This window comes from Ambystoma mexicanum, chromosome 2q (genome assembly GCF_040938575.1).
Source record: "Ambystoma mexicanum isolate Mex_15411 chromosome 2q, UKY_AmexF1_1, whole genome shotgun sequence".
NCBI lineage: Eukaryota > Metazoa > Chordata > Amphibia > Caudata > Ambystomatidae > Ambystoma > Ambystoma mexicanum.
In genome coordinates, this window is record NC_090924.1 from 985638531 (window position 1) to 985663540 (window position 25010).

Here is a 25010-nt window from a genome sequence, read left to right on the forward strand (position 1 = left end):
CTTTCTTGCCATCGTTGAGTGCAAGCAAATTATTAGCCATCCACCACTGCACAATAGCGTACATTCATTAATTGCACCAGAATCATGGTCGCAATAGTCTGTTAATCTGAACTGAATTTGTGAATCATCAGCGTAGTTGGCATATACCACGCCGATGATGTCTAGTTGGTCAAAGAGTGGTCTCATGTAGATGGTAAAGAGTGATGGACTGACACATGAGCCCAGAGGGACCCCACAGTCCTCCATGACTGGGCAATCTTGTGCATCGCCCATACTCACAGTCCTCTGACCCAAAAAAGGATTTGAACCAGGCAACAGAATTCTCTGAACATCTGGCCACTTCTGCCAATCGCTTTGCCATGACGAATGATGAATGCGATCAAACGCCTCCGATAAGTCTAGGAGCAAAAGGAGAGCCATCTGGCTGTCATCAATAATCTTAGTAATGTGAGCCTTTAAATTCAGAAGCGCAGACTCAGTCCTGTGCCTGACTCTGAAGCCAGATTGCTGGTGTCTCAAAATATCTTGGCTCTCAATATGTTCCTGTAGTTGTATATAGGCAATTCTATCCAGTATTTTCATGAGAAATGGCATATTCGTAACTGGTATAGAATTATTTGCCACCTGTGGGTCCAGGTGTTCTTTTTTAAGCAGTGGAGATATCCATGCTTCTTTAAGGGACTCAGGTACACGAGACTCCTGGAAGGATGCATTAATTAACTGGTAATATATGGGAGCAAGACATCAAGGCAATCTTTGAAGGTTGGAGCTGGACAAATATTACCCACACACAATGTAGTTTTAAGTTGAGTGATAATAGTTTGTGCCTCCCCCTCTGAGACCTGGTGGAAGGAAAACAGGGGCAAATAATCATAAATCCCCCTATCTACAGAAAGCTCAGGCATTTCCCGTATTGGGCACATCAAGCAGGATTCAATGGCCTTCTTATATTTCATGATTTTATTTGTAGGCTCCTCTTGGAATTCTTGGCACCATATGTCTGACATGGTGTGTGGGCCTTTCAATACTGTTTTACATTAAAATGTCTTCAAAATGGCCAAAAGCTCTCTAGGGCGCGATTTGGCATTGGCATTGGCACTGAGAATTCTCTGGTTATAAGTGAGCAGTTTTTTCGTGAAAATAGCCTGCTTATATTTCTTCAATGACGTTCTGTAAATTTGACGTTGTTCGTGAACTGGCTTCTAGCGCCAAGCTCGTTCTGCCCGTCTCTTCACTTTCCTGAGTTTGTTAATGCTATCGTAAACCGAGGGGGTCATTACGACCTGGGCGCAAAGGGATACCGGGCACCAGTAATGACACCGGAATAGACCGGTAAGTCCCCATTCCACCAAGTCGGTGGCGGTACCGGTACTGGTGCTAGTCATGGCACTAATAGCGCCATGACTAGCACCAACCACGGAATGAGGGACAGAGTGTTTATACTGGTTTCAGATTGTATAACTTTCGTTTGAATGGGTGCAAGAGCATTAGTCGCCCCATCAGGTGCTTGCTGGATGTATTCTGTGACAATGTTGACACCCACACCCTCTGTTACTCTAGACAAGATAGGTGTAAAAAGAGGAATGATCGCTAATGGTGCTAGATTTTTTTAATTCTGAACACTCCGCAATATTCTCGGGTGAGAATCAACACGGGGGAGCTCCTAGCAACATTACATCTAATGTAATAGAGCAATGGACTGACCAAGGACACAGCACAGTGATAGGTGGAGAAGTGGCCAGATTGTGTAATAAAATCCAATCTAAGCAATTTTCACCAATGATTGGTTATGATTGGCAATATTATTAAGTTGCCGGAGTCCAGCAGCTTCCATAGCCTGCCTAATCAAAATCGCACCAGGGTCTGCTTTGTTACTGAACCATATATTAATATAAAACCATATACTAACACCAGGAGAAGGCTACTAGGCTTCAGATTTTCACTGAAAGCCGCAACCAGTTCTTCATAATTAGGTGTGGCTATGGGTGGCCTATATAACACACAGACACTGAGTGAGGTCGTGGGATTCACACTCAGTTTAGCAAAGAGTACCTCACAGTTCTCAATAGATGGAGTGTTGGAGGTGTGTGACTTCAAGGAATTTCGATAAATAAAGGCCACCCGCCCCCTCTGGACAATGCTCAATCAATTCTAAAGACATTATATCCTACAGGCGTGGCCAAAAAAGCTGCATGATTAGTGGCACCATTGAGCCAAGTCTCCGTAATGGCAAGAATGTCCAAGGATTGCACTATAAAATATGCGATATCAACTGCGTGCGCCACCACTTAGTGTGTATTTACTAAGGAGATTTTCAAAGGGTGTGTTTTGATCACCATCACAGAGGTCTTCAAAGAGACCTCAGCGGCGTCACACACATCTGAGGATGTTACTTTCCTGAGGCAGTTCAGATAACACAGTAGGAGGGACAGCTAAGGAAACAAAGGCGCTGCTGCCCATGTTGGTGTTGGCTGTTACATCCACCTGACTGAATAATGAAAGCGGTACTAAGGTTTCAAACCCTAAGTGTGCATTCTTTAAGGCATGATTGATCATGGGCAGAGCAATCTGAGGAAGCACCCCAGTTATACCAGGGGTAGCACTGCCATTAGGTTGGGGTGCAACCGTGTTCAGCTTTTTGTACGCTATGGTGCAGCAACCAAAATCCATGTTAAGGTATGTGGCTAAAATGGGCTATGCCTTTGTCTGAGGCAGCGTGGAAGATATTTGGCTAAAATGGAATATGCCTTTGTCTGAGGCAGCGTGGAAGATATTTGGCTAAAATGGGCTATGCCTTTCTCTGAGGCAGCGTGGAAGATATTTGGCTAAAATGAACTATGCCTTTCTCTGAGGCAGCGTGGAAGATATTTGGCTAAAATGGACTATGCCTTTCTCTGAGGCAGCGTGGAAGATATTTGGCTAAAATGGACTATGCCTTTCTCTGAGGCAGCGTGGAAGATATTTGGCTAAAATGGATTATGCCTTTGTCTGAGGCAGCGTGGAAGATATTTGGCTAAAATGGACTATGCCTTTGTCTGAGGCAGCGTGGAAGATATTTGGCTAAAATGGACTATGCCTTTGTCTGAGGCAGCGTGGAAGATATTTGGCTAAAATGGAATATGCCTTTCTCTGAGGCAGCGTGGAAGATATTTGGCTAAAATGGACTATGCCTTTCTCTGAGGCAGCGTGGAAGATATTTGGCTAAAATGGACTATGCCTTTGTTTGAGGCAGCGTGGAAGATATTTGGCTAAAATGGACTATGCCTTTCTCTGAGGCAGCGTGGAAGATATTTGGCTAAAATGGACTATGCCTTTCTCTGAGGCAGCGTGGAAGATATTTGGCTAAAATGGATTATGCCTTTCTCTGAGGCAGCGTGTCGCAACAGGGAAGGACTTACAAATGGATTGCCACAACAAACCTCATTCCCACTGGCACATCGTAGGCAAAGAGTGTGCACTAAAGGATTAAACATGCACACTTATGCAATTATCAGCTGAGATAACTAAGCAGACATCATGCCGGCCTTCCCGTCTTTTTGTGGCCACTAGGCACAACCAGCGAAACCAGCGCATGCCTGAGTAACACGGCGATGCTGGGCTTTATTTAACTGCTTCCACTAGCAGGTACTTTCGGGTAATGTAGTTCAAGCAGTGTATTTTTAAAAAAAGGACAGCTCCGGCGTGCAATGAATAACAATGAATCCAAATAGAACGTCACTGACTGAGCTTTAACTTGCCATCCTATGGCAAACGCAGGTGAAAGAACTTCTCAAAGTAAAACCAGACAATTTTTACAAACGCAACGGATTTAAAGCAGTTAAAAAAGCTAAAATAACAATGCTACTCTTAACAGACACACACAGCAGATTAATTAAGGTTGTCAGATTCAGGGGCTAATTCACAAAACGTTTAGCACGTAGCAAACGACTTTGCACTGCAAAAGTACTCTCTGCACCGCTCTAAATGGGCCTAATTCACAAAAAAGCACTACTAGCTACTTTTTTTTTTGCGTATTTGGCTCATTCATTACGGTGCAAAGAGTATTTTTGCAGTGCAAAATCACTTCGCTCTTTGCTAAACGTTCAGTGAATTAGGCCCTAAATCCTGAAACTACAACCTTTCTTAAAGATAGGACATCCAGGGTAGTGTTAGGACAATTTTCCTCTAGCCTGTGGTGTTCATCAGGGCACCACTGCTTTTTATTATCTTCATGAAAATGCTTCATGATCTTCTTTTGGATCAGGTGTTAGCATTTGAGAATTATGCAGATGATACTCAGACTCTATTGAAATGATCAGGCAACTTTCAAACTGACTCAGTAGCACTGAATCAGATTTTTTGAAAGGTACTGATAATAATAATAATTTAGCATTTATATAGCGCTACAAACCCCACTATGGACCTCTGAAGGATGAAAGGCTGAGTTTGTCGCTGCCGGGATTCGAACCTGCGTCGGTAGAGGTAGGCTGTCTACGGATATCAAAGCAAGTGCTCTACTTGCTGTTCTATCTGACCAGTGATGTGGATAGATGCTAATGACATGTGTTTCAACAGTGGAAAAACCGAATTACTTTTACTTGCATCTGCCACCAGGGCAAGAATTTTTGAGGAAAAGTATGACTCTTTCACTGATGATAATTCTTCCATCAAGACCCTGTGTAAAGCCAAATCTCTTGGAGGCACCCTTGACACATCAATATCCATGGCAGGACATGTAAATGCTAATATTAGTTCATGTAGCTGCTACCTTCGACTTTTAAGACAGTTAAGTCCTTTGTTGCCTTGTCACCATAGAGCTACTATTGCGAGGGCAATCGTCAATTCCAAAATTGACTATGGAAATGCATTGCTTGATGAAATTAACAAGACTGATCTTAAATGCTGGCAGATGGTTCAGAATATTGCTGAAAGGTGGGTCGCATCGCCAGCATATCTCGCCTACGCTGAGAGAATGATAATGGCTACCAGTTGCAGCTAGAATAAAACACAAAGTAATTATTGTTACTCATAAATGTGTATATGGCAGTGCCCCCCAATATCTGAAGGATCGCATTACTTTGTCTACACCAGGCAGGTTACTGGAACCATCTGATAAAGCAAAGCTACCGATTCCACGTTTTAAGTTGGTACGCTGTGGTGGTCGCTCCTTTGATGTCATAGCACCTACCTTGTGGAATCATCACTTATTTCTGACCTTCCAACTTTCAAAAAGAGACTTAAGACTTAGTTATTTCAATGATAATGTTCTCCTGGTTCTGATTTTGTTTTCACTATGATATGATGCATTTCTATATTGACACCTATTTTCTTTCTTCTGCGCTTTGGTCTTTAGTGCATTATAAATAAAATAAATAAAAAATAAAATAAATATCTTTCTTAGATCTGAAGTGGTACAGTAAGATGATATGGTAAACCAATTCATATGCAATGCATAATGGCCTTAACATCACACTTTTTGTGTCTGGTAACCCTTAAAGATATGTTAAAATCGGTGAGCATGGTCATATCAGTTGGTTTTGGAGACCATCAGTGTGGCTGCATTTTGAAGTGTCTATACGTTAATGGTTGTGGCCAGAGGCATCCCTATAAAGTAGCATTGTCAATGCTCATTTCAGAATAATACAGTTCTGAAGTTCCTTAAATCACCAAACATTTCTGAGGATTTGATTCGAAACGTTTGACCAGTAGATCTTAAAACATGCCTAGTTTCAGGGCAGTGCCACATGTCTTGTATCCACTTCCACTCTAGTAGAAATAGTGTTTTATGTTTCTACTCAAGGCCTGTACTTTTTCTGTTTTGAGCATGAGGCCAGACCTTTGTTCTGTTTAGAGAAAGTTTGCTTGCAAATAAAGAAAGTGAAAGACCTGTTGCTCCACCATATTGTGGGTGTTACATTTTGTTGCCCTGATGGTTTCTTGCAGCATGGACTTGAACAGTTGTTGTGTTATGTTAGCAATTCTTATAGAGCGCGCGTTCACCAGGAGGTATCTTGGCACTAGGAACCTAAGGCAAGATGGCATGACCATCCATCTGGCTAGAAAAGGAGTGTTTTAGGAGTCGACAAAATTGAAGATGGTTCTCCATGCTCTGAAGAGTTACTGGGAGGTCGTTCCACAAAGTTCATGCCATGATGGAGAAAGACCAAGCCCCAACCCGTGACAACCGAAATTTGGGGATGACCACAACATTTGCTGACCCAGACCTCAACAGACGCCCCATAGTGTAAAGCAGAAATGTTTCCTGCAAATACTCTGCCCCATGTAAATAGAAGGCCCGGTGTACCAGGCAAAAAGTTTTAAATTGTATTTTTTTAGCCACAGGCAGCCAATGAAGGGAACGAAGGACGGGACTGATATGTGCTCCATAACGGGATCCTGTGGCAACCCTTGCTGCCATATTTTGCAAACACTGAAGCCTCTGGACCAGGCCTTTGGCAGGGCCAGATAGAGGGCATTGCAGTAATCAATGCTGCCAGTAATCAGGGACGCCACAACTCGAGGGCAAAGTGGAGCCGAAAGAAGCGGCAATATCTTCCGTAGTACCCTCAGGGAGTAGACACCCATCTTACAAACTGCACTCACCTGATCAGTGGTGGAAATGGAAAAAAATTGGTGGGGGACCCCACAAGGGCCGGGGTGGGGGCGGAGTTTGGGGGAGGCAGTGCCCGAGGAGGCAGGGTTTAGGGGCAGAGCAGGCAGTTGACTTCGGATCAAAGCAAATGTCCAAAATAATATTTTTAAACAGTGCTATTTCTTTCATCCTGCTTCTTTTCCAAACTATATATCAATTCCACTTTAAACCACTTCCATGGCACTGGTGATGAGTTACTTCACTATGTGGATAATAGATTTGACCAGTGTTGCTGGAAAATATTCTTTAAAATACACAATTTGCATCTCATTTTATAAAAATAAAATCCCCCTTGGGTACTATTCAAACAGGGTGATTTCTATTCGCCATAAGCAACGTTTTCTTTTACTTGAACCAGCACTGTACCTATATCCGACAAACATTGCATAAATAAATAAATAATCTGGTCCATGTATCTGCCAAACATTGTATAAATTAATAAATAAACCAGGTGGTGGCTGAGGACCGTAACTTCCTCTGGTGACCCGTACAGGGGTCACCAGAGGAAGTTACAGTTTGCTCATGTGCGCTATTTTATTTTTTCAGCTCTGACTCTGGACGGATACTAAGATCTGGCTACACATCTGGTGTCAGATCTCAGATCCGGTGAGAGCCGGCCCAATTGCCAGTGCTGCACCTGAGGGGCCATAGTCAGAGAGGGGGAGAAATGGACACCCAGGTTCTTAACTGTGGACGCATGGATAGGGGAAACCCCTAAAGCAGATAGCCAAAAAGAAGGAGTCTAGAGAGTAGTCTTAGGAGAGGAGCCCACTACCAGTACCTCCGTCTTGTTCCTATTCAACTTTAGCCATTTGCTATCCACACAGGTCTTCACAGCCACCAGATACTTGCACAACTGTGCAGACGCCTCTGTCTGGTCATGATCTAACCTGACCAGAATCTGGGTGTCGTCTGCTTAAGCGTAGCATCTGAAGCCGTGAGAGTGGACGAGAGCAACCAGCGACTGAACATAAACGTTAAAAAGCATGGGGACAAGGCAGAGCCTTGGGGAACACTGCAGGACAGAGAGTGAGAATGAGAAAAAAAAGGTGGGAGTGAAAGTGACTGGCCCCGATCAGATAGAAAAGAGACAAACCAGTCCATGAGTGTTCCAGAGAGGCCTGCTGCTGCTAGACGAGCAAGGAGGATGGCGTGGTCAACTGTGTCGAATGCCGCCAATAGATCAAACAATATCAGGGCTCCTACCCACCTTGATCGACCAGCATGGTAAGATCATCAAGTACCGACACCAGGCCACTCTCGGTACCTCACACCGGACGGAAGCCTGACTGAAAGGGATCGAGGCCAGAAGATTGTTCCAAGATTGATGAAAAAAATGCGGTGCCACCGGAGATTCCATTAATTTCATAACGAAGGGGATCAAAGAAATGGCCCGATGGTTGGCAAGATCTAGGGTGCCCAGTGAAGGATTTTTTAAAAGAGGGAGAACAGTAGCCTGTTTTAGTTCTAGGGAATACTACCTTGTTTACAAGTTTACTGCAATCGTAACGCAAGTAATCACTGCAGGAAGGATCTCCTGAAGCCCTGCCACTACTGGAATGGGATCTGAGAGGGCGGCCGATTTCAACCGGCCAATCGCCCTAGCCACCTCCTCAGTAGAAAATTCTGGAAAACAAGACCAGGAATGCTGAGCTGGTTTCCCAGCTACATACATTTAAACAAGTAGTGCTGCCAGTTAAGGCATTTAGTTGAATGTGGTCCCGAATGCCTGTGACTTTAGTAATAAAAATAATTGGCCAACGAGTCGCTCAAAATGTGAGAGGGCGCCACACTGGGCACTATTTGAGCCGTAGATGAGAAAGATTTAACCACGGGAAACAGCTCTTTAGACTGATTTAGAGCCGACAGTAGCCTACCTGTAAAGAAGGCCTGTTCAGCTAATTGAATAGCTGTGTGATAACTGTTGGTCAGTGAAATTGGGTGTCTGTATTTGAGGTCCTTTTTTTCATTGAGGGCATTGCTACTCCATTGCTTTTTGGCTTGAAGGCTTTCTAGCTACATGGCTCCCCAAGTGTCCCATGCGCCCTGACTAAAACCTTAGAATGGGCATCCTCTTGAGCATGTCATATTCTGACCTAAAGAAATGTCATTTCTTGCAGCAGTTTGGAGTTGCACACACTTATTTCCAGCATGCACTTTGCGGGGTACATATTTATGGCGGTATTTAAATGGTCGCTGAGAAGAAGAGTCCGAAAGTACATTTTCCCAGCTCGCACAATGCCCAAAATTATAATTTCTGGAGCCCAATGGGGGCGAAACTTTCTTCACCTTAGCAAAGCGACTTCATAGTAAGGTTGCTTTCCTCTGGCAGAATCCATTTCAGTATTCGATATCTATATTTGCATCCCGTGCATTGAACCCTATATTTTACATCTGACAAAGTCTATTATACGTGCAGTCCTGGTTGTCGCTTTGCATTCTTGGACTTGTAGTCCTGTATTCATAATGGGGAAGTCAAGGGCTACAAGTCCCAGGATGCAGAGTTAAAACCAGGACTGGAATAGCGTCTCCCAAATAGAATGGGTAAGGATGGGATTAACTGTAATGGAAGATATTTAGTACACCGTTTGCTTTGGTACAGCAGAGCAGCTCCAGCTGGTTTAAATGACAATATAACATTAGTACTAATGTTTAAAGTTGCCACAAACGGTATCTTTATTAATGAAGTGGCACGAGGTCGGGTTAATGGCAACACCTCGTCAATTTAAGAATATAAACGTGTGAGAGTGCAAGGGTTCAAACTGAAGGCTGCCACGTAAGGGATTTCGTTAAAAATGTGGGTGCAGTGAGCTAGATGGTAAGGACAACTGCTTATCCTATATTTGAGGTGATGAGGTGCTTTATCTAGATCAGGTGACGAGAAGCAGGCAGGTCACCTGAGTTGCGTTTCATTGAGTCACCATGGAGGATCCGATTCCGTGAGGGGGTAAGAGGGGAAGTAGGAACCCGGTATGTATTGGCGCTAATGAATGTCATACAATTATGTTACTTTGGGATATGTCACGTAACTCACCATGTCACAATAATAATAAGAATTTGGCATTTATATAGCGCTACGAACCCTCAGGTATCTGGGCGCTGCTTATTATTACTCATGGTGTGAGGTGCTCATTTATCGACCTCAGAAGGATGAAAGGCTGAGTTTGGCCCTGCCGGGATTCAAACCTGTGTCAAAGCGAGCGATCTACTCGCTGTGCTATCGGACCAGCTGTGCCTTGATGAAGACCTATGGGCGAAACATGTGTTGGCTTTTCTCTTGTGATCAGCACTACACGTGCCAGCTGCCACTGGCAACGATGTGCCAATTAAATCAAGACTTAACACACAGGCAAAGTGTCTTGACCTTTCATTATCAAAACTGAACAAACGTGATTATACACTCACAAATCCAGCACTAATACATACCGGGTTCCTACTTTTCCTCTTACCCCAACACACAGGACTTTGTGAGCCAGTCCCACCGAAACCCTGTAGATGCAGCTGGAAAGTAACAGGATTCTCCGAGAACCCTTTGAGCGCAGGGGTCTGCCTTTCCTATGAGCTACCACCTCCCAATTTACAAGATGCCGTGAGACTTCACCTGCCAATGGCCTGGTATAAAAGTAACTTGCAATGGAATTACAATATGTATTAAGAGAAGAGAGCAAAGGGACCACAGTACGACAAGGGCCATTGCACTAGGACAAGGCAGAACACACACGTGGCAAGCATATTGTTTTCTTTAACCCCAGTAAAGTAAAGCCGGTGGGACCAGCCCGTCCCCAAGCCTTGAGGTGTTCAGCACCAGTGAAAACGGATGTTGCTGAAGTTACAGCTTCAAAGGATTTACTCTACTTAGAAGTAGAGGGTTGTTTAATGCGCAAGGGACATGTTAAATTCGAGTTCCAGGCCCAACAGTCATGGGCGCAATTTTAGGGGGGAGCAGGGGTGTTTGTCTCCCCAACTTTCATGGCACACCATTTTGTCCCCATTCATTTGGCTGGGGCACCTTTTCTTCAGATGTCATGCCCCCCCCCCAACATTTTCAGCACAGTTACTCCACTGACAACAGTGTGGACCTCTTGCCACAGTAATCTTAGCACTGCTTGAAAGGGCCAGTAAAAACGCCAAAGGTAGGCTCACAATTTTACTGAAATTCTGATGTACCCCTTCATTTTGTGGGGTTAGCCTTTCTGGGTGATCATATTTTATATCTCTTCATGTGATGGCCTGCTTTTTATTTGACAAATGCGGCTACCCATCATGTAAGGCTTGAACATGTCTAAGCTACCATCAAAAATGCCAACATGGCCCATTCCATTGTGGTACTGTTAAGCCAGTCCTGCTTTTATCTTTGCATTCTGTGCCTTGTAGTCCTGGGTTTGTAATGGGGAATCACAGTACTAAAAGTCCCAGAATATACAGTTAACAAAAAAATTAGACGTGCAACTTCTGCGTAGATTGGGGAATGTTATCATGTATGCACTATTGTAACCTTCCTTATGAGTGGTTGTGTTCATCTTTTTTCCATTCCCCCTCCGCAACCAAACCTACAACCATTCCAGGAGAGCCAACATTTCGATTTTTGGTTTTGGAGCATGGAGAGTTAAACAATCCAATGCATTATTGTGACTGTTTTCATTTATTTTTGTGACCGTTCTCTGTTCTTCATTGGGCAGAGTGTTTTGTCATTTCTCATTCTTTCTCTCCCCCTTTCTCCCTCGCTCTTTCATTTGCTCTTGTTCTGTATACACACTGTCACTCTCCTTATACACACTCTCACTCTCTGTATACAAACTCTCACTCTCCTTATACAAACTCTCACTCTCCTTATACACACTCCCACTCTCCTTATACACACTCCCACTCTCCTTATACAAACTCTCACTCTCCTTATACACACTCCCAAACTCCTTATACAAACTCTCACCCTCCTTATACAAACTCTCGCTCTCCTTATACAAACTCTCACCCTCCTTATACACACTCTCACTCTCCTTATACACACTCTCACTCTCCTTATGCACACTCTCACTCTCCTTATACACACTCTCACTCTCCTTATACACACTCCCACTCTCCTTATACACACTCCTACTCTCCTTATACACACTCTCACTCTCCTTGTACAAACTCTCACTCTCCTTATACACACTCTCACTCTCCTTATACACACTCTCACTCTCCTTATACACACTCTCGCTCTCCTTATACACACTCTTACTCTCCTTATACACACTCTTACTCTCCTTATACACACTCTCACTCTCCTTGTACAAACTCTCACTCTCCTTATACACACTCTCACTCTCCTTATACACACTCTTACTCTCCTGATACACACTCTCACTCTCCTTGTACAAACTCTCACTCTCCTTATACACACTCTCACTCTCCTTATACACACTCTCACTCTGCTTATACACACTCTCACTCTCCTTATACACACTCTCACTCTCCTTATACACACTGCCACTCTCCTTGTAACGCTCTCCCTGTCCATCTCTCCTCTTACCCTTCTTCTCTCTGTCGATTGCATCCTCGCGCTCTCATCCTCTCACTAGCACCCCTTCATGCATCCTCGTGGCATATTCCATTGCTTTCACATTTCCTCTCTCATCCTTCTTCTAACACCCTTGCTCTTACCATCTGCTGTCAGGCTCTCTCGCTCACAACTCCTTTTGCTCCTCCTTACTACCATCCTCTCCCTCGCTCTCCTTCTCCTGCGTCTGCATCCACCCCTCACTCCTTTGCTCTCCCCCTTTTCCCTACAAATACGAAGTGCAATGTACACTAGCAAACGCCATTGGCTTTGCCACTGCTTGTTTGTCTTAGTAACGTTACTGTATTCCTGGAAATCCATGGAAATTATTATTTTCACTTCACTTTGCAAGCACCCTTCACTGTGTGTCAATAGAGACAATACATTCACTTGCCATAAATGCTGACTCCAAAACTGAAGGCAATATATTTCGGTTTAAGGGGCCAACATGTGTAACAATGATTGCCTTTGATGTGTTGTAGTTTCTTATGTCCCCATGGGATGCGAGGCTGTCAGAAATATCGGTTATATGAGGTCAACTCTCCAAGAGCTCTGTCGCAACTGTAAGTGTGCTAACAATGAGTGGACGTTTCACTTTCAGAGCGATTCCTATTACTCCCCTTGAAGGCTTGAAATGTCCAGAAAATAAGCGGAATGGCACTACCTTTATTCTGCCAAACGGTGCACCCCTACACATGGACAATTATCAGTTCCAGCTGGCTCATCAGCTACACGATGCTTGCTCCCTGAGCCCGCCCACTGAAAGAGTGGAGCCTTGTGTGACACATTGACTTGCCTGGCAAAAGCGCCTGTTCAGACCTCACATTTCTGCAATCCAAGAGTGGAGAAAACCTACAGGTCAAACATGCACAGTTAAGAGTCCCACCTCCTTTGCCTTTTTTGTGGTAACGGGGGCTGAGGGAAGGCTTTACTCTAAAGAGAGGTGTGAATGTGATTCATTAGAAACCCAAACAGCAAGTAGACCCGTCCAAAATAAAGGAATGTCCAATGTAGGTTCTGTAATAGTGTATATACTTTAATTGAACACACCATATGCAATAATAATCAAAAGAATCACTACAAAGCCCACCCCTGCAGAAAAAACACAGAATATGCAACAACAGCAAGATGCATCACTCTGGATAATGAGACAGGGGGAAAGGGCAATAAAAACACAATGTTCTCAAAAAGAGTATGTTATTGTAGCAAAATGGATTAAGGTGACCTAATCAACCAGACCCTTAGGTGCTGTTCTACTGTTCTAAGACTGCTTGGTTTGGCTGAAATGCAGCAGTCGCGGTAGTCCTTGCAGCAAGCGGATTTCAAGTTGATGTTGAACTGAAGGTCACTGCAGTTCAAAGCAATGATGGAGAGATACGATTCATGGAAGTCATCAAGGTGGGTTTGGTGGTTGAGGTTTGACGGCAGGTGAGATGATGTCGAGATGCATAGGGTAAGTTGGTTCAATGTAGTGCTCAAAGGTCACAGTTTGGGAAGAACACTAGGGTCAGTTCGACCATTGACTGGATTGGCGTAGAAAGGACTGGAGGTTTAAACAGCTGTTCGAGCATTGCAAGTGCAGCGATGCTTCCCTTTTTAGAGCCGAGGCAACAACACGCTTCAACTGGCATGGTGCTGCGGAAAACTGGTTTGGATATGCAGCACTGTGGTCGAAGGTCAGCAAGTGCTAAAGGCAGCACTTGAGGGTCCCCTTGGTTTGAACCATCTCAAATGAGCTTGAATCACGGTTTTCAGCTGTTGGACAGTGAAAGAGCAGGAATCCTGGCTGTCTGCGCTCTCAGGTGCTATGCGTCCCACTCCTGGGTCTCAGAGGCAACAGTAGCCTCATGGTTTGGCTCCCAAACAAAGGCGAGACTGGTGCACCCCTGCAGGGGTCGATCACAACAATGTGGTCCTGAGTACTAGTGTGGCTGGCAGAGAAGTAGGTCTTTCTCCAGCATCAGGTCACCCCCAATGTGCCTTGGGGATGGTGAGGGAGCAGAGCTTGCCTCTGTCGTGGACTACCTTTCTTCCCCTCATAACTCGAGGACCTTCCCCTCATAACTCGATGACTTTGGAAAGGACTGCGGAGCGACTGTCAAACTAGGAGAGGTGTTAGCCTACCTCACAATGGATCAAAGAGAAGCAACCCCCAAGGCTACAATCTTGTAGGAAGAAGCAGAGACAGCCCTTCCACAGCTGAGCTGGGCTAACAGAACTGACACGTGTGATAATAATTTTGTATTTTTAATTGTTTTATTGTATACTAGTGGAAAAGCCTGTGCACACCAGCTAATGTGCCTAAAGGAAGACATTTTCAAAGTGTAAATATATTATGTGGTGAATTGTAACATAATTTATGTTAAAAGAACAAAATACTTGTAAAGGATCTTGCTCCTTTTACGCGGTCCAGTAGTAAACTCAAACAAAATCTCACAGAATCTGTTGAAAGTTCAACATGGTGCACATAACCAATTGTTGTATCTGCTTCTCATTGTCTTGGATTCCACCTATGGGTTTTGGACTCAAACATATAATGTTAAGCAATGTCAGAGTAATACAATTCACGTTCAGCATGATTCGAAGTAGACGTGAGATCATCAAATAAAGTAAATTGAAGTTAAATAAAGTTTAAAACGTACATGAATAATATTATTGATATAATAATACATACTGAGAAATATTACAATGAACAATTACATAATACATAAGTATATTGAAAAAGTAATTCATTTTGTTAAAGAAATAGTGCTTAATCAAATGAATTTCTGTTCATGTATTTTTTTAATGTATATATTTTCTTAGTGTGTGCAACTTGAAGTGTGCTGTTAGAGTGGTATCCCTGCCTTGGGTCTTTTCTGCAGCTAATTGTAGGTTACCATTGTTGAAATGCACATTTTGTTCACCTGAAAGATGAACTTCAAGTCTTATTGTTGTATGCATAAGGCAAGGGCTCCCTCTAAGAGTGATAACAGGCAAAGCGGACAGGACGGCTTTGGGCAAACATACATCTGGCCTTTTAATATATAGTATCATGGTTAAAAAGAAACAATTCAAACTTTTGCAATTTTACAAAAGAAAACACAACATTTACATTACATTTACATTAAGGTTAAAACAACTAAACTTTCACTTAATGTTTTTCGGAATAAGATCATAGAAAACATGAATTACGATAGATATAAAAATAAAGTTGCCTATTAAAACCTTTAGTTCAGATATCAATTTAATGTGGCTAGCATAATTAAGAGAGATGCTAGCCATCATACACTAAACCAAGGTATGGTTGCATTTAAAGTTTGCAAATGCCACCAGGATCACAACTAGTTATGTCATTTTTGGAAGAGATACGTGTATCTTAAATGCAGCCCCTGCACTGTAATGATGTGACTGTCATGGCAGCTGTAAGAGAGCACCTGTGACCTCTGAACCTGCTGTGTACCGCTAGAGATCAGGTGCTGCAAACCAGGCTATTGATACAGCAGGGCACAGGTGTAGACTATGCTTCTGGCATGCAACATACAAAAGGGTAAATTGATTATCAGGTTAACCTTTCCAAGAGGGAATGATCAATATAATTTTATTAATATAAAAAAAAAAGACAGGGCTTCTACACCCTTGTCAGACGGCAGTTCCTCACATTTGGGCATACCTACTGCTGAAGACTAAGTACCTGGAAAACCTAAAAAGCAATGCTGTGCAGTTGTTATGCACTTGTCCCTTTAGTAGAGAGGGAAGGTAGGATTTGCCAGGTCCACTTAAAGAGGTCTCCAGGGAAAGAGCAACAGAAGAACACACTGAGAGTTGAAAGATACCACTAACCACATAGTGCAATGACACATTTTATTTGGAGCTTCTGGTGCCACATAAGCAAACATGGAAATGCAAATGAGGCAGGAGTGTCACTGAGGTCATCTCAGTCAGATGATGTGATAATGGTGCAACTTCGTTGAATGCCCACTTCAACCATCCCATAGATGGTATCTAACCACTCACCAAAAATAACTGACCAGCGGGTGCCTCAGCGATATTCCAGCTTTGGCTTACCTCCTTCGACCTCTGGTAGTGACTTAAGCAGTTTGTCTGGTTTTCAACATCTTGAGAGTTCCTTGTTGTGAGCACTTGCAGATGTGACTCTATCACACAACTTGTGGAACCATGCTGCAACCTTAGCCAATCTCTGTGAGTAATGATTGGGGGAGACCCACAAAGGTGATCTGCTTGTCCTGTGCCCTTCCCTGGCCTCCTACAGCATTTTCTCTGCATGACTATTGTTCAACGCTTCAAGAGGTCTCCTCACTTATAGGAAATGAGCTCTAAATAATATTAACATTGCTAAGGTAATTCCATATGTAGATGCCCAGTTATATTTGTCATACTGCCAGGTGCTGCCTCACACTTTCACTAAAAAGACCCCTGTAGCCACTTGGGAGAATATCTGTGCATGTGCTGTGTTTCTGTAGACGTACGACATACCAAGACGGGTCAATTGACTTTTATTATGTTAAATGTTAAAGGATATTTATACCACACACTATCACCACCGGAGTGGTCCTCTATTATAAAAAGATTTAGGCTACTGTTACCTGTTTTGCTCCAGTCATTTCTTATTTCCATCTCCAATTAAATAGTGGTATTTAGTTAATACCGCTTTATATGTTCATATAACCTTTTGTCTAGACATTGACTCATGTTTCTCATGACATGCTTGTCTCTTGGCTATTTACCATTGCGCTTGTGCCTTTCCTCCATTACTCAGCACCTCTGGCAGGGATAAGCCTTAACTTAAGCCTTGTGCTCAAACATGCTAGTTAATAGGGGGCACTGTGCCTCAACACATCTTGCTTTGAACTGAGCATGAATGGGTAATTGGGACCAGGCTACTTTAGGAGCATAGAAGGTTGCATTGACCCTCTATCACCTCTGACCTTCTTATTCCATAAGGGCCTTAGCACAATTGGGGCTCAATGACGCTGATATTATTCATAACATCAGGCAAGTCTATGATATTTCATTACCGATGCATACCAAAATAATTAATACATTCATTCTGAAAATTCATGAATTTTGAAAATGCATGCACTGCATGAAATCCGATATTAAAGACACTTGTTACTGCATCTATTAATATTGGAACAGTTTGAAACATGTATACATACATTTCTTAGGTGAACGTTGATCAATTATTAGTTTGTTTTTGGGATTCGTGATGTTGACAATGTCTTCCCATTTGACTGTATTCATGTTGCATAGATATGGGTTTTTTTCAATTCTCACTCCGCCCAGCAGAATCTCTACAAAAACAAAATGTTTGGAGGGTTTGAAACAAGTTGAGCCAACAGACAAAGTAATGAGTAATAATCAGTATTTACACCAGAAGAAGCAGAACTTACAATTCTAAATAATAATTCTAGTCGCTAGTGCTTGATTCAGCGTGTGTGTAGTGTATGAGTAAGAGAAAAGAGTTTAGCAAAAAAGCTAAGAAGAGCTAAGTTTGGGAAAGCAGCAAAGACAACTAGGAGCAGGCAAGATGGCAAGATGTAAGTGTAGGGGTTATTCAAGATAGATCAAGTCAAGCCAAATTGATATTGGTCAAGAGCCTGTCTAATGCACACCTCACAACAGAAACCTCTATTGACATAAACACTACATGGTGTAGTAGCAAAGGAGTATGCAGTAGACATTTGATGAAGCAATGCAAGACAAAACTTTGATTCATTTTGCCTCTTAATTCACAACATGTTCTTTAGAAATACATTTTGAACCACAGAAAATGTGGAGATAACTGGAGTATCTTGGGGATGGACAGTGCACCTTAAAACTCTCAAATTCTAGAACATGTTGATTTTATTAATATTGTTTGCCGCACTTTTTGGGTGGATTATTGGGCCAGGTTTTGACTTTCATGGTATCTTACCCCTCCATACAGGGACATCCATTTATTAATTATGATGATTAGTTTGTGGAGTGACACGCTTAGCATCCCCTTTACAAAACATGGGTGATGGAGTGAAATATCCAATACTGTTCAAACAGTTTAAGAAATGACATCAGCACGTTCCGGTTGCATACAGTCACATTTTACGAAGTTAGTGGGTAGAAATGAAATTGATCACAACCTTGATGCATACAAATCCCGACACTAAATTGATTCTTGTAAATGTCACATCTACAGTAACTTGTGACGGCTTTGCAGCAACTCGGTTTTTAATTGTATTTACCAGTGGTGGGCAGCACGGTATTTGCTTAGCAGCTGGGGTAAGCTGACACAGCGCTGCAGGTCTCCAGACAGGCATCTCTCCACACGACCCTATGACCATGTCAAGGATCATTATTTTGCCCCCGTGCAGTGACCTGTTGCAGGACGGTCAGGCGAATGTGTGTAGAAGATACCCACACATCTCCTTGTGGGGCACCAGAAGCAGCAGGGACAATTCGGCTAAGAGTCGTTTAAAGAACCTGCAAATTGACCCACGTAACCCTCTGGAACCAGTCTGGGCAAAAACGTCACTTTGCCCTGCAGAAGCAGGGGTGTTGCTAGGTCTGGAAAAGATCCGGGGCTAGGCTAATTTTGGGACTGTCGGGACTCGGCTAGGTAGCCTGTTTGGTTGTAACCCCTGAGCTTCTTTCTGGGGCTACAACCAAAAGACCCGGGGCTATAGCCCCCTCACCCCCCCCAGCAACGCCTCTGCTGCAGAGCTATTATCAGAGGTTTGCTCCGGCATTTCCCTGAGCAGACTAGGCATAGCTTTGCATCAGCATGGCAGATTCCGAAAGGTTCTTTTCTAGCAAATTAACCATTTCTCCCCACTCAAACCTGCAGTTTTAAACGAAAATGGTAAAAGGTGGTTGGTAAAAGGCACTGATGTGGAATCTATATGTGTAGTTGTGTTGGGGGAACAGATGTGATCACAAAGTGGGCCATTTTTGGGGAAGGTTGCACTTCGTCCCTCCCAATCCGAAATTCCTGCCTAACTGTTGGTTAGTCCGCCTGTGAGTGTTTGGGGGATACAACCCCCAATTGTTTGGCCTTATTTGGTTTTCTATGTTCGGGCTCCCAATGGAGAGGCTGCAGGACAGCCCATGATGTCTAGCTGAGTGGCTAGTCTCCCTGCTTGAGGAATAAGTATATGATGCTTGTGCATGAAGGGGACTTTATCATTGGCAAAGCCACCAATTTTGATGTTTGTGTATGCATGTGATCTTCATTTACTAGGCACTGCCATAATGGTACCACCTGGCCATAAGATGTCAACATCTTGTTAATGTTGTGAGTAACGGGGCATACGACAACATAGCCCCATAAATACCCTTTTAGCAGGCCGGAGTGCTTATAAATAAAGTGGGTGAAGACACACTTGGTTAAGACATTTTTACTACACCAGTAGAGCATTTAAGGCTGCACTTAAGCCATTAACTCTCAACAAATGCTTAGATAATAAAACTTGCAGTACAAAGTTTGGGTATCCAGTGAAAATCTTGTCAAGCAACATTTTTCATGCAACATATTCATGGGGAACCCACAGTTTGAAGTTACTGTTGATAGAGCTAGCTCATATAGATCCCAGGAGGATGAGGGTAGGGACAGGAAGTGAGTAGGAATGGCCATAGGGATTAGCATGGCCACGGGCCATCAATGAGTAGGTAAATAACCAAACAACATCCCTGAGCCATGTGTCCTTCCTGTGGAGGAAAAAGGCAGATATAGGGTATATAATGTTTTGTTATGAGGCTTTTATAGTGCGTCAAATCACCACTGCAGTGGACGCAGATTTCTTTGCTTATCTGGGAAGTAAGCACATTATGTCCCCACCAGGGACGACCAAACCTTAGTCTGAGGAGAGAAAAAGGGTTCGGTAAGAAAAGGGAATGGCAAAGCAGTATGCAATTGGATGCCTAAAAATGTTTTATGGGAAATGTAAACAAGAAGAGTAAGCTGATTCAGGAAAGACTAGGCCCTTATATTCAGTATTAGGTCTAAAGTAGCTTAGGAAAAGGCTCCATTTTTAATGATATGCTTGCAGTCAGAACAGAGAAACGAAGCTTTGCAAATACCTGCATTTAATCACACCTTTGCAGCCTATTGCCTTAGCAAATTTACTTATAACCCTGCTTTCATTGCCAAAAGTACATTAAGGTTTAACAAACAAAAGTTACTTCAAAGAAATGATGCTAGAAAAGTGTGAGTCTTAATTGTATGAAGGGTGCACATATGTGTTGGTTGTCTCGGAAAGACTGAAAAAGTGACCTTGGGTGTCTAGGCTCGCCAGGCTGCGCAAAGGTCATTGTTCTTTTTGGGAAGACTGGAATCATTCTCAGTGGGAACATAGAATATTCTAATTGTTGCATTGATGTCAATGCAGTGAAAGCATTATAAAAACCTATTGATAAAAGGCGCAGAGTAAAACAGTTCTGGATTGCTTGGGTATTGCATGCTGTTCACTTCTGTGTTCACTGTGCAGTGCTGCTATAAAAGATTTACAGAATCAACCATCTTCTTGAACCCAAGAAGTCCATCAGTGTCACCCAGGGTCTGGAGTGTTCATAACCGCTGGAAGCTAAGCTACTTAGTATCACTGAGAAGAGGGGGTATCCTGACATACTGCTGCCTGACACACAGAGCTGTGAAAGTCCAAATCACTGAAGACTCCTTAAAGGGGCACTGCTGCCATGACCTCTATCCTCTTTTCCACACCAGAGAAAGTCCAGGTTCACTGTCTACAGAGGAGCGTCTGCTGTTGGTTTTCCTGCCACCAAAATCTGAGAAGATGTCCCAAGGGTCCAGCCTGGGTGATGGTCCACAGGTCAGTAAAGTGTTTGAGTCCAGGTTGCCAGAAGAAATCCTGAGGTCCGTGCTGGGGCTGCAGCACTGAAGAACCGAAAGGTGGTGAACCGCGATATGCCGAAACTCAACACCTACTTCTGTCATTTATGATATGATATGATATGATATGGCATTTGTAACGCGCCTATACACAAGTGTTTCAAGGCGCGACGAGGCAGGGAGGGGGGACAGGGGGAGGACAGACAACGATCCTACTAGGCCAGGTGTCATTCAGACCGCGCAAGTGCAGGGGTAGGGCGAAGGGAAAAGTGCAGTACAAGGTAAGTAGAATAGAAATAAATAGATAAATAAATAAATAGGGCCAGCTGGTGGCAAGTGCAAGGTAAGTGCAGACAAGTGCTGGGTAGGGGGGGGCTGTAGGGATACAGAGACAGTCCCGCAGTGCTGGGGTTGCCAGGGAGGCAGTGCAAGTGGAGAGTGGCTGGGCCCAGGACCGAGGTCGGTGAGAGTGGCCAAGTTACAGATTCAGTGCAGAATTTAGTGAAGAATTAGCAGGGGAGAGGGAGAGAGAAAGCAGAAGCAAAGAGGAAGGTTTTGAGGTGCTTCCATCCTTGACACATCATCACTGAAAGCCATCCACGGGCACCAAAGGTCTTATCTTCTCCAGCCAGGCCTTGTTGAGGTTCACAGAAAGTTTCACTTTTGTGGGATAATCACAGCTGGCGTAGCAACTCCACATCGGAGACCACCACGAAAAGTCCTGCATTGCTGCCTTTCTGACACTGCTTGGTTCCCTTCTTCTTGACACTGACATCCCTGCGACTCTTTCTTTCAAGGGGGGTCCATTCTCGAGGGGTCTCATTGAGTAAAACCAAGAATCTCCACCCCTCTTCTTGCCAAGGTGCCAAAGGTACTGTGCCGAGGAAGTGCATCTTCCATCCTCAGGATTCATCCAGGGGACCCAGATTCATCTTGGGTCCTGTTCTTCTGTGGCATCTCAGGTACCTGGGGGTAGTGGGGTCTGTGGAAAGAAAAGTAGAGCATTATCGAACATTTAAGGACTGGGCTGTAATAGCCAAGATAAAGGAGACCTTAACTTGTTCTTACAGGTTTCCCAGGTGGGGGGGTCCTCACACAGCATTGCAGTTATATCCCGAGGGAAGCAATCTGCCAATGTTCTAACATATAACTGATTGTCTACATTAATGTCTATGAAGTTACACACTGCTTAGTAATACTGCTTAGTCATTTTTATGCTTTTTAATAACTGTCAGCAGTTGGTTCATTTTAACTGAATCTAAGTATATTGTGTTACCACATAGATGTGTATATATTTACCATTATTAGGATAGTGTTGCCTGAGTACAAAGTGTGTTATCTATTGTGACAAATCAACTTCCGGGGCACAAGTGTTCCAGGGATGAATATCAGTTTCTAAACCATTAATGAACGCCACACCTCTAGTACACCAGAAGGGATCCGAACGGATTGGAATACAAGTAAATTATAAGACCTCCTTGTCCAATTTTGGTACAGTGGATGGAATAGCAGGCTTATCTCCGCAAGGTTGTGGATCATTGGTTATTTGCAACACAGAGAAAATACAATTATTACCCAATGATAAAAGGGATTGTCCAGTCCAGGTTGTATAAAAATATCTACTTTATTATTACGACAACAGACAGTTCTAGCACACTACAATTACAACCCACACTGTAAAAGAACACAGAGGACAGACAGTTTCACAAAGGAAAGGGATGCACTCTGTATACTGACAGGAGGGTAGTTGGTAAAGTAATCAGTCTTATAGTTCAAGATTATTTGGTTTCAACACCAAAGGGACAGAGGATCGTAGCTGTCTCTAGGGGCATTCGGAGAAGGACAAGGGGGGCAGAGCCACAATGTACCTGGTGCTGAAGAAGCCATTGGTGCTCGAAAGCATCAAGGTGGTTCTAGGGTGCTTTGCAGCCCATGAGACAGAGTAAGTGGTGGGAGACAGCTGCGGGTAGCAGGCGGCAGACATTTCGGCAAGCGAGGCTGGACAGACATCGGCAAGCTGTCTGGCATGACAGCTAAGGGTCAAGAATCACTGTCTCTGTGCTGGTTGGTGGATCTGAAAAGCTGGTTGAGGCATCTCGGACGGCTCTGGTGAATGCGGCGTGACAACAGTCAGCGGTGCAGCCGGATGCGGTTCGAGGTCTCCACTGTCTCGAAATCGTCCTTAGAAAGATGGACGCTGGATGATGCTTGAGTGGCACTCCTCCTAGCTTCTTTGCTGGGGGCTCGTGTCCTTTCAAGGTGGACAACCCAAAGCTCAGGAGGGTGTTAGCAGGCAATGGCCTTGCCTTTTTTTCTAGAGACTCTGTGGCACTTCCCACCTAGGAAGCTTGCTGTCAGAACCTAGCAGGGCACACTGTGTGCTGGCTGGGTACCGGTTCTGGAGCAGCGGGACGGGTCCTCGGAGTTCGGTATCTCCCTCTGTTCCCTGGGAGATGTTTAGGGGAAGGATCCTGCTTCCCTCTTGGAACTCCTGGCCTTCCTTCCTTCCTGGCGGAAGATGTAAGGTAGACTGTCTCTTCAGCTCGGGTCCAAATGAGTCCTTTTTCTTACTCCTTGCAAAGTCTTCAGATGATCTGATCAGTGAGGTGCTCGGCCCTCTTTTAAAGCCAAACGGGCCACAGTGATTGGTGCAGGGTAAGCCCTCCTTAATGAACCAATCCTGGGTTCCCACTAACAATCTTCAGGGATGCTTCAGGTCAGAATCAGAGCACTTGTCAACAGACAGGGGACGGATGACAATATATACCTCTAAATTCCACCCATCTTCCTGTCTGCTTTACATCAAAATGTCTCCCTAATTAACTGAGCCCTTTGCGGTGCTGGCTCACAACATGGGCCTCCTTTGAAGTAGGGGGTTGCGGGCAGGCTTTCCTCTGCTACAATTCACATACTTCCCAGCTCTGAAAGGAATTTTTCCAGACAGGACATTCCCTGCTCGTTCATACCAAGAAGGGGTGTTAGTACCAAGTTGACACATGGCATTACAAAAGGGTGTTTGTCTCCGGTCTCCATTGTCACTTCCTGCACCCAGGCCTCCCTGAGGCCTACTAATTAACATTCATCAGTATTTGCCACCACCAGCAAGGTATAACAATGGAGATGCAAATCCATGGGGCCTTGAAATGATTATCAGGCTTCCCATGGCCAGAGGCTTTTGATGTACCCACAGCTGTCATATATCAGCTACACATGACAGGGGAGGGCAGTGCTGGTAAGCTGTGTCCTCTCAGAGTACATGACTATTTTTCTGTTGTGCAGTGAGCATGGAAAATATGCACGGGAATGGCCCCATATATTTTCTGGAGGTTGATCTCTCAACATTCATTCTTTTTAAATAAACAAAAATGAAAAAGCCCAGGCGAGCACACTCTCCCTGTGTGGATGGTCGAATTCCTCACATCTATTGCAATATATAGTTACTTAAACCTTATTTTATATAATAAAAGAATTGTGTTAGCACATAACATAGGGTGTTGACATTCCTTTATGGGTGCTTGTGGATTCACTGTATCTAAGAACCAGCCTGCATCACCTCCCTTGAGTCTTAGCCTTGGTTGCTCATCCATTGCTATCATTAGAGAATCTTGGCTGGGGTGCTATGTGCCTCTACCTCAACCATATAGTGAGCAGAATTATAGATACCCCCTCCAGTCTTTACTTCCACATTCTGCCAGTTAATATGCATCCACCTTTGCTTATAAATCCTTGCAGTATCAATGTACTTGTTTACCACAGGGGCATGTGGGAAGTCTCACTCATTGCTTAGATTTTAAGGCAATAGCTTGATTTGCTGGTATTCAAAAGTGCGGTCCATTTTGAAATGGTATGTCACTGAACTTTGATTGGTGCACCCTTCATTGGAGGCTTACAAACAGGGGTCTCTTGATTTAGTAACGGCTTTTTTCCTAAAAGTTCATACAGCCTCTAAATAAAAGCTCCAGTTGTGTCAGACCTGAATCCATTATCTAGACACCTTTCTAAAATTCAGAGTA

The 25010-nt window shown here is 43.8% G+C and overlaps 1 protein-coding gene across 1 annotated transcript in view; it reads right to left on the minus strand.

Annotated features, from left to right (window-relative positions):
* EGFR (epidermal growth factor receptor) overlaps positions 1 to 25010 on the minus strand; it is an 810606-nt gene that overhangs the window by 209520 nt on the left and 576076 nt on the right. The window contains exon 4 of the mRNA XM_069648296.1: positions 17333 to 17467. Coding sequence (XP_069504397.1) covers positions 17333 to 17467 — 135 coding nt within the window. The remainder of the gene's footprint in view (positions 1 to 17332; positions 17468 to 25010) is intronic.